The sequence below is a fragment of the Panthera leo genome, chromosome A1, assembly GCF_018350215.1.
Source record: "Panthera leo isolate Ple1 chromosome A1, P.leo_Ple1_pat1.1, whole genome shotgun sequence".
Taxonomy (NCBI): Eukaryota; Metazoa; Chordata; class Mammalia; order Carnivora; family Felidae; genus Panthera; species Panthera leo.
Genome location: NC_056679.1, coordinates 212,816,625 through 212,831,135, shown reverse-complemented (window position 1 = coordinate 212,831,135; position 14,511 = coordinate 212,816,625). Strand labels below are relative to the sequence as shown.

Here is a 14,511-nt window from a genome sequence, read left to right as displayed (position 1 = left end):
ATATACTGTGAAATTTTACATCTATGTACACCTGTGTAACTGCCACCCAGACCAAGATATATTCAGCATCCTAGCAGATTCCTTTATACTTGCTCCCAAGTGATATCCCCCAACGGTTACTGACCTAGATCCCCATAGATTATTTTTGCCTTTTTTGGAACATCATGTAAAAGGAATTGTACAGTAAGTGTTTCATTTTTTAAAAAGTGGTCATCTAGCCTGACACTGCATGATTAGGAGAGGGGTAAGAACTCTTGCACTCTCTCAGTCGACAGCAATGTGAGTCAGACAGTGCAGGGTTTGAATCATGACTCACTCCCTATATAACCTCTAGCAGCTTATTCAACCTTGTTGCCCCTGGGTTTCTTCATTATAAAATTGAGAGAATAATTATTCCTACTTTGGAAAGTTGAGATGAGTAATATATGCAAAGTGCCTCATGCAGTGGCTGACACATAGTGGGTGCTTGATAAATGTGTGTTGGACAAATAAAACTTTATATATATATTCTTTTTTTTAAAGTTTATTTTTGACAGAGAGAGAGAGAGAGAGAGAGCGCACTTGAGCAAGGGAGGAGCAGAGAGAGAGGAGACACAGAATCCCAAGCAGGCTCCACACTATCAGTGCTGAGCCCAATGGGGGCTGGAACTCATCAACTGTGAGATCATGACCTGATCTGAAATCATGAGTCAGGCTCTTAACCAACTGAGCCACCCAGGCACCCCTATATATATTCTTGGCTATAGCAGGCATTTATTAACTGTAAATCTATTGGCCATGTTCCTGCTTGTAATATGGATTTCTCCTGTCTTCCGTGAACTACCTCCAAGACTTCAGTTTAAGGATAAGTGTGGCCAAGGACTTCTGTAAAGATTTCTTGCACTTTCCAGAATTAAATGTGTGACACTTTGGTTTCCTTCCTTTGGATTTTACCAGCGAAAAACTGCGGAAGGTAGGGGGGGTGGGGTAAGGACCGTTTGTGGGAAAATGGGCTTATTCAGTATGGACACTTCACTTTAGTACAAGAAACACTTATGGAATTAAGGGCAAAGTTCGATGGTTGTCATTCGTGTTTTATTCGTGCCCTCATTCACACTCACAGGTCAGGCTCAATCTCCGCTGCATTTCACTTTCAAGGCACTGGCTCAGCACGAGGACGGTCCCTTTAAGGCCCTGGAAAGGGTCTCGCTGTTGGTTTCGGCGAGGAAGCCACGCCCCATCACGTGTACGCAGTCCCAGAGGGGCGGGGCCGGCAGCTCCTCGCTTTCGTCACTTCCGGTTCTCTGTCAGTTGCAAGCGAGCGAGCAGAGGGCTGTTCGGCTGCAAGAGCGGAGCGTGAGTGTTGGGGGCCCCGCCCCCACCCTTCGAGTCCCTGCCCGGCCGATCCCCACCCTCCCGGCGGGGCCGCGAGCCGTTTGCGGCCTCTACACCGCTCGCCGGCGACGGCCGCGGGAAATGGCGGCGCTGCCAGACCTCCCCTTTCCCCGCCTTGGCCTCCCTGGACCTCCTCCTTCGCCGACCCTGCGCCCCATGCGCTGTAGGCCATTCCGCGCCAGAAGCTGGCTCCCGGGAATGGCTCGGGCGCGGCGAGAGCTGCGGCCCCGGGCGGCGGGGTGCGGCCGGGCGGGGGGCGGGGAGCTTTGGGGAGGGGGCCGGGGCGCCCCCGGGACAATGCAGCGGCGGCCCGGGCCACAGCGGGGGCGCGTGCGGAGCCTGCTTTTCCTCAAGGCTTTGCTGGGGCTCTCACCGTGACTCCCAGGGTGGGGGGGGGGCTGTCTAGGGGAGGGAGAGAGCGGACCCCGTCGGAGGAGGGCTGCGGGGGAAGGACGACTGGTATGCTGGGGGTAGGTAATGCTTCGAGAGAAGAAAATGGCGCTTGGTGCAAGTCCCTCCTCTTCCCATACGGTCTCCTCCGCACTTCGCCGCCTCCCACGCCCCCTCCGACCAACCTGTCTCCCCCCGCCCCAGCCGTTGCCAGCCCCAGGGTTCCAGCAGTTTCCTGGTGTCGCGCAACCCCCTTTCCCCGTGTTGGTGCTCATCACCCTCGTGTAGTACCGAATTCGTGTGCCTTTTAGTCTACGTTTATTTTCACCTCGTCTTTTCTAGTCCTCCACGCCATCATCAGAGAATGAAGATTCGTTTTTTCAGTTGCGTTTTGTATATATTCTACACTAGCATTTTAATACCACCTGCCTGAATTACTAGCCTGCCTTTTTTTTACGTAAAAATATATTTTGTCAAAAGTTCAAAGTGGCCTTAGTTACCATTATCTTGTTTTTTTGTTGAATGGGCTTCTAATTTGGATTAATTACGAGGTCATTCTTTGAAATGATCTTAGCCCTCCCCCTCCCCCCCCCCCGCAGCTTTTATTAATAGACCGTATAGTTATGCTTGATTATTTCAAAGTGAAAAAATAGGTTATGTTCAATTTAATTACCTTTAAAAAAATGTTTCTTGTCATTATTAGCTGCTAGCATAAAAAAAAACTTAAATTGATTTTGGAGTTTAGGATGTAAAATGGAGGCAGTAACAGGATTAGTACATAAAACATGGTTCAGAACCTTGTTGGTTCCACCTGAGTTTCCTCTTCTCATCAGGAAATTACCAGTTGGGTTTGTTTGAGCTTTTTGAAATTAGTGGCTAGAATTGGAATGGATGGCCCACTTCTTTTACCTTGACCTCCTATTGTGGAATACATTCAATGTCAGTGTAGAGACAGGTTTAGTCTAGAGAGCTTGATTATGATATTTTGAGGAGGAAATGAGGTCTTTTTTCCTTTATTCAACATTTAACAGACTTTGTTGTATATATTGGGGCCTTTAGGTTATACAAAAATTAATAGGACCCATCCTTTTTGGATAGAAAGCAAAAGATTTTTTAATAAGTGGTTTACCACTTGGTTTTATAAAGTGCCTTGAAAAGAAGTACAGCATGCCTTGGAATTCCTTGAAATTTGGGCTTTAGCTTTTTTTTCTTTTCTTTCTTTTTTTTTTTAATCACTGCAAAAGTAGAGAAACAAGGCCCTCTGTCTGGCTGTGCTCAGTAAACCTCCACTTGAAAGCAAGGGATTGGCCTATGTATATACCTCTGGGGAACTAGGGCCATAGTAGGGATTTGAGAAAAGGTGTTGCCCCTCCCATAAGCAGATTCTTCAGAATTTAGTTATATTCCAGAGAAAAAAATCAGTGTAAAATGTAATGAATTGTAAAAATTACGTATAACTTTGTGAACTCTGAATAGGTGCTTGTTATTTTGAGGGCATGGTCAAAAAGCCAGAGAGCATGAAGGACATACACAAAATGTGAAAAAATAGGATTATACTGGCGAGTGAATTAGCTATTGACATCTGTATAGTGCAGCTCTTCTCCATGTTGGGTGGATAATTCTGTTAGATCTCATGAGTGAGAAATATAAAGCCGTATTGAGGATACTCCTACTTCCTGGTTTTAGCAGATTGCTGTCACCTGCCTTCTTGCAATTTATCCTACCCATAAACCTCTAACCTCTCTAAAATGCAGTATAAAAAGACCCAGTGGCTTTGAGAAAGAGGTGTAGGAGTATGAGAGGTGTGTGACATTTTACTTCTTTCTCCTTGCTGGGTTCTGGGTGTTATTTTCAACTCAGAATAGCATAGATTAAGAGTATAACTTCTAGCATTGTGCTTCGCGTCACAATTCCAGTACCACAAAATGATAGAACCATGGAACTTCTTAAATTTTTGCTTGGGAGAGATTAAGCTGGAGGTAATCGAATAATTTGTTAATTATATAATGTATTTGTCTTGCAGAATGCCTAAGTCAAAGGAACTTGTTTCTTCAAGCTCTTCCGGCAGTGATTCTGACAGTGAGGTTGACAAAAAGGTGACTATTAATGCAAGTCATTTCTGTGATACTTAATTCAGCAGTATTGCCCACATCCAGTTCTATAGGACAGCAAGGCATATCAGAATCGTAAAAAGAGAGCTTGGACGGGTGTTTCTGAAAGTGCAAATGGTTCTGGGACCACTTGACCAAAGTGCCTAGGGTACTTGTTCATGCACACTCCTGGCCCCTAAATCAGACTTGAGCAAGTGTTTGGACCTGAACAAGTCTCCCATTGAGGACTTCTAGGAACACTAACTCTGCAGAACCACCACTTTATTCCCTAGGGGGAATAGCATTAGAAATAGGCCAAAGCCGCTATTTGCTTTATTTGGAAATCTGCCTAATCTGTAGGTATTGTGTGTTGTAGTTGAACTAAATTACCTCAACTCTGAATGCAGGTGTCAATTTTGACAGTGTCCTTGGCCACTGATGTTTATCCAGCCCACTAGGATTACTTCAAATGTAGGCTTGGTACATGTTAAGTTAGAATGTTATTTACTCTGGTCTCCTCCTTTTAGTGAAATCAACACCCAGCAAAGCTAACGTGAAATAACCCATTTTGACAACAGGCTTTTTCTACATTAGTTGACACCTGTGCTGGAAGCTGTGCATTCTGCTTACCTGAGCAGCTCACATTGTAGTCCGAGCTTCCTTCCATGCAGAACTTTTTATTTCCTAGAAGCTTACATAATTATGTCTCTGAGTTTAGTTGACAGTGTTAGTTAAAAGAGCTTATGGGAGAATCTTGGAGAAGATGGATCTTTAGGGAAATAAAGAATATATCACGTAAAGGTTGAAATGAAGCCTCAAAGAGCATACATAGCTGTACTGCAGAAGGAAATATGTCTTAAATTCTTATTTGCATTTGGTATGGCATTTGATTATGTTCATTTAGCAAATTTTTATTGAGTGTTTATGTGCCGGGCATGTGCCAATCCCTGGGGAGTATCCAGACCCTGATACAAAGAATAATCACTTTCTGCTTATTGAGCTGAATTGATATTTGCCATTTGTCCCAAATAGTATTCTTAATCCTGTAAGCACTTAAATTAAATACATTCACTTTTGGGGCACCTGGGTGGCTCAGTTGAGTGTCCAACTTCGGCTCAGGTTGTGATCTCGCAGGGTTCGAGCCGTTGGTTGCGCTCTGTGCTGACCGCTTGGAGCCTGGAGCCTGCTTCAGATTCTGTGTCTCCATCTCTGCTCCTTCCCGCTCATGCGCTCTTAGAAATAAGCTTAAAAAAAATTAAATGAATTCACTTTTTCAGTTATATGCATACGTAACATTATATTTTATCTAGTTTCATCTAATTTAGTAAGACAACAAGTCAGTTTGTACTTTCCACTAAAAGGAACACGACTGCCCTCTGCTGTTTAGGTTGGGAACTCCACTAGTTTTCATAGGCGTTAGCTCATTTTAAGAACCAGGCTATATAAAAAGTTTTTACAATAATGCTGTTTAATTTAAAACGTTGTTTTGATTTTGAATAGTAGTCTAAGCACATTGCTGTCCACCTTTGGTGATTTTTTTTTCTGATGAGGAAGTTCTTGAATTGTTGACTTCTAATGCTCAGTACGAAATAGCTTTCTTAGGTTTGTGTACTCATAAATTTTTCTTTCTTTTTTTTAAAAGCTTATTTATTTGTTTATTTTGAGAGAGAGAGTGCGCACATATGTGCATGAGCAGGGGAGGGGCAGAGAGAGGGAGAGAGAGAATCCCGAGCAGTCTCCATGCTCAGCGTGGAACCCATCTCGGGGCTCGATCCCATGAAATGTGAGATCATGGCCTGAGCTGAAATCAAGAGTCAGATGCTTTAACTGACTGAGCTACCCAGGTGCTACATGTACTCATAATTTTCAAAGTCAATTTAAGTCCCTTTTGGAATAGGCAGCGCATGAATAACATATCCTAGATTGGAATAAGTTGGTTGTATTCTTACGAATTAATATATTTCCTTTGTAAAAAAAATTAGTAGCTGACTAACTTTAATAGACTCGTGGTTTCTAAAAGTTTATTCTCTTCCCAGAGAAATCTGATGTGCGTATCTGGTCTATCAAAGAGTTGTTTCTCTGGTTATTACCTCTTTGATGCCTGAAGTGACTTTTGGGCTCTTGGGAACACATTTTGAAGACACTGTGTTAGATATTAGGTTAATTCCATAGTTCTCTTGTCAAGTGAAACTTGCCTGTGTGTGTTTTTAGGATTCTTTTTTTAATGAATAAATGTAGTCCTCTGATCGTTTAAGTCCTAAGGAGTCAGGAAGTGTTTGAACCTGAAATGTGTTTTATTCTTATGTATGCAGATTTTAACCATTATTCTTGTTTTTCTTTCAAGTTAAAGCGGAAAAAGCAGGTTACTCCAGAAAAACCTGTAAAGAAGCAAAAGACCGGTGAGACTTCAAGAGCCCTGTCATCCTCTAAGCAGAGTAGCAGCAGCAGAGATGATAACATGTTTCAGGTAATTTCCTTAGATCCAGAGGAATTATTATCTGGCTTGATCTGATGAATGTTGAAAGTACTATAATCTGATCCTGCATAATAATTTTTAATGTTTCTTATAATCATCTTATATTCGTTGAAATGTAAGAGCAAGTTTGTAGAAATGAAAGTAATTTATATGCTGCTAGATTATTGTTAAAGTCTAGAAACTTGTGGTTTGGCTAAGTGTAAAACAGTGAATTTAAAATTATAGACATCCAGGGGCTCCTGGGTGGCTCAGTTGGTTAAGCGTCTGACTTCAGCTCAGGTCATGATCTCACAGTTCATGAGTTTGAGCCCCGCGTCTGTGCTGACAGCTCAGAGTCTGGAGCCTGCTTCAGATTTTCTCTCTCCCTCTCCCTCTCCCTCCCTCCCTCCCTCCCTCCCCCCCCCCCCCCCCAAAAAATAAACATTGAAAAAAAAAAGATTTTAAAGTTCTAGGCATTCAGAAACAGATTGAGAACTGCACATTTAGGAAGCAGTTTGAATGCAGGGCTTGATGTCATGAACCTGTGAGGTCATGACCCAAGCTGAAACCAAGAGTCGAACACTTAACCAACTGAGCCACCCAGGCATCCTTGAGTTGTTAATTTTAGCCATTCTGACCGGTGTGAGGTGGTATCTCATTGTGGTTTTGATTTGTATTTCCCTGATGATGAGTGATGTGGAGCATCTTTGCATGTGTCTGTTAACCATCTGGTTCTTCTTTGGAGAAATGTCTATTCGTGTCTTCTGCCCATTGCTTCACTGGATTATTTATTGTTTGGGTGTTGACTTTGATAAGTTCTTTACAGGTAAAATAGGTATATATTTTGAATTTACTGATGGCCTTGAAAGACAGTGCCAGGATTAAGGTTAGAATAGGAAAATAGAAGTTGGATATTTTTACTCACTTTTTGCCTAGTTATGTGTGTGGATGAAAATAGACACATGATGGTTATACTTACTACTGTATTGAATATGGAATATGCTAAAAGAGGTTTCAGGTGCACTGATCACACAGAAAATGGTAACTGAAATATGTTAATTATCTTGACTAGTAATCATTTCACTATGAATAGATCACATCTTCATGTGGTACACCTTAAATGTATACATTTTTTGTTAAAAAATATTAAAAATTTAGACAAAATGCAGATGGATTAGTTATAGGTTTTAGTCTTCTGATTTGCCTATAGCTTAGGGGAGCAGACTACTTTGATAGAAAACATAAGTCAGTATATGTAAGGAAGAATTATGAAAGGGCCCTCATTTCTTTAAGTTTGAATGCTGTTTTTTGTTTGTTTTTTTGAATGCCTCCTGTACATCAGGCCTTGCTAAGTTCTGGGTAAGCAGTAATGGTCCCAGTAGACATGGTCTCTGGTTTTGTGGAATTTATAGGGATAAATATTATACTAATAAACATACATATATATGTATATGTATGTATATAAGTTATGTTAAGGGCTGAGAAATAAAAGGGTAGGTTATTATGAGAGAGAAGGTGCTCTGGGAATCTCTCTCTAAAGAAGTGACATTTGAAGCTTAAGACATAAAGGAGGAGCCAGTCATGAAATATATGAGAGAGGGAATCCTTTCTAAAGTAGAGAGGCTTGTGCAAATATTCTGTGGCTGGAGCCTAGGAAACCTGGTTGAGAATGTAGATAGATCTGGTTGGTAACGAGGGTGAAGGACCAGGTCTTGCACTCTTTGAGTTTTATTCTAAGTGCTGTGGGAAGTTTCCTTAAGGGTCAGAATGAAATGTGGAATCTGCAAGAGAAGCATCCCGTCCTTTCATAGACCTTCTTGTAGAGAATGGACTTTCTTCTTGTGGAGAATGAAATGCTGCATTGGAATATTTTAACTTAATGTTTGCAATAGAGGTAAAAACTTTCGAGGATTTGGGCAACTATCTATCTTGGGCTTTCTCTGATCAGTTCTTGTTTACCGTTTGCCTGCCTTTGTCTGTTTAATGAAAACATCTGTAGCATTTTAATGGATTTTATCTTGTCTTTTGAAGAAACAGGATCCACATTTAGAGATTTTATTATGTTAGAGCAGTTTGGGGAAAACCACATCTATTTTTAGGGGGTGGTTATCTCATCAAAAAAAGTGGGTTCAGTTTTTAAAACCTCATTTGGAAAGCTTCCTGAGCCTCATAAAGCTGTAAGATTCCTCACTCTTTTGAAAGCGCCTCTTGGTTTCTCTAGGAGGAACTATATATTTTATTTTCAAAGTGACTTTTCACAGACCTTAGTAGTGACAGGCATTCTACAAGATAATCTTTAATTTTGTTGCTGTTATAGGTTTTTCTTTGAAATGGTAATTTGGCCATAGAAAAATATTTTGGTGATAATACTGAATTTTAATTGGCTTAAGAGCACAGTAGAGTACATTGGTTATATAAATAAAAAATGAGAACTTCATTTTTACTTACAATAATGGTTTGACAATTTTATTAATATTTTATTTGAAATTTTTTTTTTCCTAGAACTTTTATAGTTTTAACCCTCACGTTTAGGTCTGTGATCCATGTAGAATTAGTTTAGTTTTTCTGTGTATGGTGTGAGATAGAGGTTGAACTAATTTCTCCCCCCCATGGAGATATTCTTAGAGTTATTAAATCAGTATTGTAAGTCCCAGCGAACAGTTCCACTACGAGAATTATTCTGGCCTTATCTAATTTATCCAATAAAACAGTTTACTAAGAACCCAGTATGATAGGCACTAGGGGGTTTCAAGAAGACTGACTAAAAAATAAGCCATTAAAAGTGACCATAAGATCACTGGTGACTAATTTAGTGTAGGCAGTGGGAATTTAATTAGTAGAAACAGTATTCCTCTCCTTTCAAAATTTAGCAATAAATGGAAGAGGGAAACACGGAGAAAGTTTACAAAATGCAGGTTAGGGAAAATGTTTTCTAGAAGAGGGGAATGAGCATGTTAGGAAATGGTAGGTATGAAGCCAGTGAAATGGGAAAGAACGTGTATGAAAGAAACGGGATAGAAAAAGTAAAGAAAGTTAACTGATATGATGTGAGTGCAGAGAAGAAAGATTTGAAGGCACTTAACCCGTACCCAGTGCACTTCATTTCTCCATAAAGCATGGGGCATGCCCTGGAATTAGGGGTATACCAGCAGGACAAGAAACGTAACCTGAAAATGGAAAACTAAAGGAAAATGCACAAGACCTAGCTGAGACCAGAAAAAGCAGTCTAAAAGGACATAGGCAAGATGGAAGCCATTAATATGTACTGGGTCAGCACAGCTGTGATTCTACTCCAGTAATAACTTGTATCCCCGTGAAAAGGATTATTTAATAATCAAGGGGCCCTGGTTCGAAGGGAAAGGAGCATAACCGAACCCCAGATCTTTACATGTTGATGTAAGCACAAAAATCATAGCTGGTTTTTAGTCAGTAAGCCTGAAGAGTAGTTTCAGAATGAGTAAGAGATGGGCAGGTGTTAAAAGTTTTGATCAGAAAGTGTGACTTCTTAGTTTAAGTGCTAGATAGTATATTACAGCAGTGTAAGACATCCTGGAAAGTGCTTACAGACACTTTGAGTAAATTGTTTTCCTTTGTAGTTTGTTAAGCACAGTGTAAGGTTTTTGAAAAATAGTTTTCTGTGGGTAGTTTTAAGTTCTTACTTTGAGACTATGGGTGAAGTGTATTAAAGATGTTATTTGAAATGAATGTCTAAAAGGAAAAGCTTTCTCATGTTACTATTGACCGGATCTCTGGATTCTTAGAATGGTGTATTGCTGGTGGAGTCTATGGATTCCTACTGGTTGTAGTTTGTACTGCAAAACTTTGCTTTCTAATGATTTTTATTGTGGTAAAAAATCAAAAACACTTTACATAGAATTTGCTATTTTAACCATTTTTAAGCATACAGTAGTGTTAAGTATGTTTATATTATTGTGAAACAGATCTCCAGAACTTTTCATTTTGCAAAACTTAAATAACAACTCCCCTTTACCCCCTCCCCAGGCCCTGATAACCACCATTCTACTTTTTGTCTCTCTGAATCTGACTAGTCTAGGCATTTCTTATAAGTGGAATCATATAGTATGTATCTTTCTATGAGTGGTTTCTTTCACTTAGCATATGTCAGCAAGGTTCATCTGTGTTGTAGCATGTGACAGGATTTCTTGTTTGTTTGTTTGTTTATTTATTTATTTATTTATGAGAGTGTGAGCAGGGAAGGGCAGAGGGAGAGAAAATCTTTTTTTTTTTAATGTTTGTCTATTTATTTTGAGAGAGAGAGAGGGAGAGAGAATCCCAAGCAGGCTCCGTGCTGTCAGCGTGGAGCCTGATGTGGGGCTTGATCCCACAAACCACGAGATCATGATCTGAGTCGAAATCAAGAGTCAGACACTTAACTGACTGAGCCACCCAGGTGCCCCTAGGATTTCCTTTTTTTAAGGCTAATATTCCATTGTATGTATATAACACATTTTGTTTATGTCAACATTTAGGTTGCCTCCATCTTTGGGGTGCTGTGAGTAATGCTGCTGTGAACATGGGGGTACAAATAAATATCTTCTCAAGACCTTGCTTTTATTTCTTTTAGGTACACACCCAGAAGTGTGGCTCCTGGATCATTGCTAGATCATGTATTAGTTCTGTTTTTAATTTTTTTGAGGCATCTCCATACCATTTTCCATAGTGTTCCTCTGTTTTACTAATGATTCCTTTAATGTGAAAATGATTGGAAGGGTCAGATGTGCTTCATTTAATTCCGTCTTTTTAAGAAAGATTTTTTCAGTGACATTTCCTTTGGTTGTAGTTTCGATATTCAGAATAGTAGTAAATATAAATATGGACATCACTCTTGAATACCCTTCTATGTTTTTTTTTCTTTGGCAGATTGGGAAAATGAGGTATGTCAGTGTTCGAGACTTTAAAGGGAAAGTCCTAATTGATATTAGAGAATATTGGATGGATCCGGAAGGTGAAATGAAACCAGGAAGAAAAGGTGAGATTTAATTTCCCGAATTTGGTCCTGATATTAGGACTGAACTAAAAATTATCTAAGTAACGTATCTTACTTGAAATTGAAATAATGTTTGCAGTGCATTGGGAGGATCTTCATTCAGTTGAGTGTTCTGTAGTCTTTTTGGACATGACACTTCCTTCAGTCACCTGTCTTAAATAATTGTTGGAATAAAACCCAGAAGAAAGAATACCCCTAATATCATTTCATTTGGCTGCTAATTTGTTTGGCTATTTTTTTTTTTTTTTTAATGTTTGTTTATTTTTGAGTGGGGGAGGGGCAGAGAGAGAGGGAGACAGAGGATCCAAAATGGGATCCGTGCTGACAGCAGAGAGCCTGATGCGGGGCTCGAACTCTCAAACTGCAAGATCATGACCTGTGAAGTTGGATGCTTAATCGACTGAGCCGCCCATGTGCCCTTGCTTGGGTGTAACTTTAAAAAAAAAAAAAAAAGTTTATCTGAATTCTTAAGTAGTAGGCACTATCTGAGAAGTTGTAAAAATTGGAATGAAAAATTCTGGTTTATAGTGTTTCCTTTTGGTTCATCTTCTAAAGGATATTCTTTAACGGGGTGGGGGGGTGGGTGGGATCCTTTTACTGGGTCTTTGTCCTCTTTCCATTTATGCTGCATCCCATCCCAAGCATATCAGCATCATAGAAGCATACTGGATTTTTTCACCAGATTTATAGCTAGAGAACATTTATGGATTAGCATAAATTCCTATATTTTGGTAGTTAGCTGCTTTAGGTTGATCCTTAGCTAATAATAAAGGCCTCTTTATCTTCTACTCTGCCTGTTTGTCATTTTGAAGGTACTGCTTGTTTGCTTCATGTGGGTTTTGGGTTTACTAAACCTAACGTTTGTTTTCATACCCTTTAACATTTTCTTGTTCAGGTCGTTTTCTGCCTCATTCAGGTTTTTTCATTGTGGGCAATGCCACATTTCTTGTTTCTGCAAACATTTACTGAAATAATTTGATCAGCTTAAAGTCTTTCCAAGGTGTTGATGCATTATGTTCTTCTGCCTTCCTCACAATTTCATGGCCTCCCAGCAGTTTTCTGAAAAATACACTCATTCTTCCAATTCTAGTTTATTTCTCTATTTACATGGGTCAAGTATTAGAACATTGGAAGTTCCAAGTTCAAAATACTTTCTGTTCATAGTCTTACATCTTAAATAGAAAAGACATGTTATTAACTAACATTTTAAGTGTTCACTTATGTGTCATGTGATACACTTAGCTTTTTATTCAGATTAACTAATGTATTGGTTCTCAACACCCCTTTGAGGTGTAAATACCATTTTACTGGTGAGACCGAGACTCAGAGGTAATGACAGTTTTTTAAGGTGACATTAGTGATTGGGAGGCAGTGATAGAACCCTGACAGCATGATTGCAGAATGCATTTTTAATCAGTACGTACATTCTGAGAAGTCCTGTGTGGGTCACGTCCCAGGAATTTTTCCAAAGTGAAATGAAGGTTTCTGGAATAACTCAGCACAAAGTCATTCACCTTGAGTTCCTGTAAAAATTTGAGCAAATGTTGGAACCAACTGGATATAGAAATGGAGTGTCACATACGAAATCTGGACCTGGCCACTTAGCCTGCTAGTTTACAAACTAGCAAATTAGCTTGTGAGATGCATCTTCAAATCATTTGTTCTCACAGGGTATAGTAAGTATTGTGCAGGATACAGTGTTGGAAGTAAAACTAGATATAAGACTGGTCTTGGTTCAGGTAATTGTTATGAATATGTAATTAACAAATTAAGAGATTTGACTCTTGGTATGGTTCCATTGTGCCTTTCAAAGTGACAGCTGTTGATAAAGCAGTATTTTAGTTGTAAGTATGAAAATCATCAAGAAAGCATAAATAGAGTTTCAACTTTTAATTTTTAAAACTTTGTTTTAGGTATTTCTTTAAATCCTGAGCAATGGAGCCAGCTGAAGGAACAGATTTCTGACATTGATGATGCAGTAAGAAAACTGTAAAATCAGAGCCATATAAAACCTGTACTGTTCTAGTTGTTTTAATCTGTCTTTTTACATTGGCTTTTGTTTTCTAAACGTTGTTTTCCAAGCTATTGTATATTTGGATTGCAGAACAATTTGTAAGATGAATACATTTTTTTTTAATGTGCATTATTAAAAATGTTCTGAGTGAAGCTAATTGTCAACTTTATTAAGGAGGATTGCTTTGTGCCCGCCACCTAGTGTAAAATAAAATCAAGTAATACAATCTTAACTGTTGTGGCCTTTTTTGATCAAAGGAGTTGGTACTGTTTAAGGCCAAAAGTAACAGTTTATAGACCTGTTAATTTCAACTTGGCTTTTACATTCAAAAGGATTTGTATTGCATTGGATTTATAAACTCTGACTTGTGAAATCCATAGTTGATCTGTTTTCTTCCAGCCCAATGTCTAGACTTCTTGTATTTTTCCACCCCAGTGATACTTCACTTTCCCTTTTTTTATTACTTCATTTTCCTTTAGTAACTTGTCATGTTCAGTTTTCATTTCACTTTTTGCTCTTTTTCTTGAATATATTCTAATTTGGAAAGTCAGTGAAACTGTCAAAATGTTAGTTATCTCAATAAGGTACTTGTAATTAAAATATTATATGAGAGCTACAATCACTAATTCTACTGTATTAAATATTAGGAGATATAGTTTGATAAAAAACATGGCTTGTATGAAAACTGAACAAGTAAGTGTATGTCGTTACCTGTAGCGTTCTGTGTAGTTACCTTACTGCTTAGTCTGCAGAGAATAGTGACTTAGATGTCTGATTTGCTTTCACTTATTAAACATGTTCACCATGGGATGATGTCTATAAAATCAGATACTGTTATATTAGATTAGGATTTAATAAAAATTGTGAAAGCTTATTGGCCTAACATTTTATTTTGTAACATGGAGTGTATATATATAGCCAGAGATCTCACTGAGCTTTACTGTCATACTAATGTGGTCAGTTTTTGGAGGAAAGAGTAGATAGAGCATATTCTTACTGGCCTTTTCTTAGTAGGCTTGGTTCTTTTGCAGTTTTCTCTCTCGGATAGTAGTATTCTAGACTTAATGTTAAGTTTTAGCAGGTACTCTGAAGTGATTTTCCCTGAACCATAGTGATAAAGCAGATCCAGATTGAGGCACAAATTTCAGGGGCTTTGCAGCAATAAATAGGGCATGGTGTG

General features: G+C 39.1%; 1 protein-coding gene across 4 annotated transcripts; it reads left to right on the top strand.

Annotated features, from left to right (window-relative positions):
- The first annotated feature begins 1,229 nt into the window (after positions 1–1,229).
- On the top strand, positions 1,230–13,563 carry SUB1 (SUB1 regulator of transcription). Of its 4 annotated transcripts, none has more exons than XM_042952485.1 (5): positions 1,230–1,335; positions 3,788–3,860; positions 6,199–6,321; positions 11,191–11,299; positions 13,231–13,563. In XM_042952485.1, the coding sequence occupies exons 2-5, from the start codon at positions 3,789–3,791 to the stop codon at positions 13,308–13,310; spliced, it is 384 nt and encodes a 127-aa protein (XP_042808419.1). In that variant the 5' UTR covers positions 1,230–1,335; position 3,788; the 3' UTR covers positions 13,311–13,563. The 4 variants fall into 4 exon arrangements, with proteins under 4 accessions (XP_042808419.1, XP_042808429.1, XP_042808438.1 ...); XM_042952495.1 differs by lacking the exon at positions 1,230–1,335 and adding an exon at positions 1,402–1,537; XM_042952504.1 differs by lacking the exon at positions 1,230–1,335 and adding an exon at positions 1,826–1,844.
- The last annotated feature ends 948 nt before the right edge of the window (positions 13,564–14,511 follow it).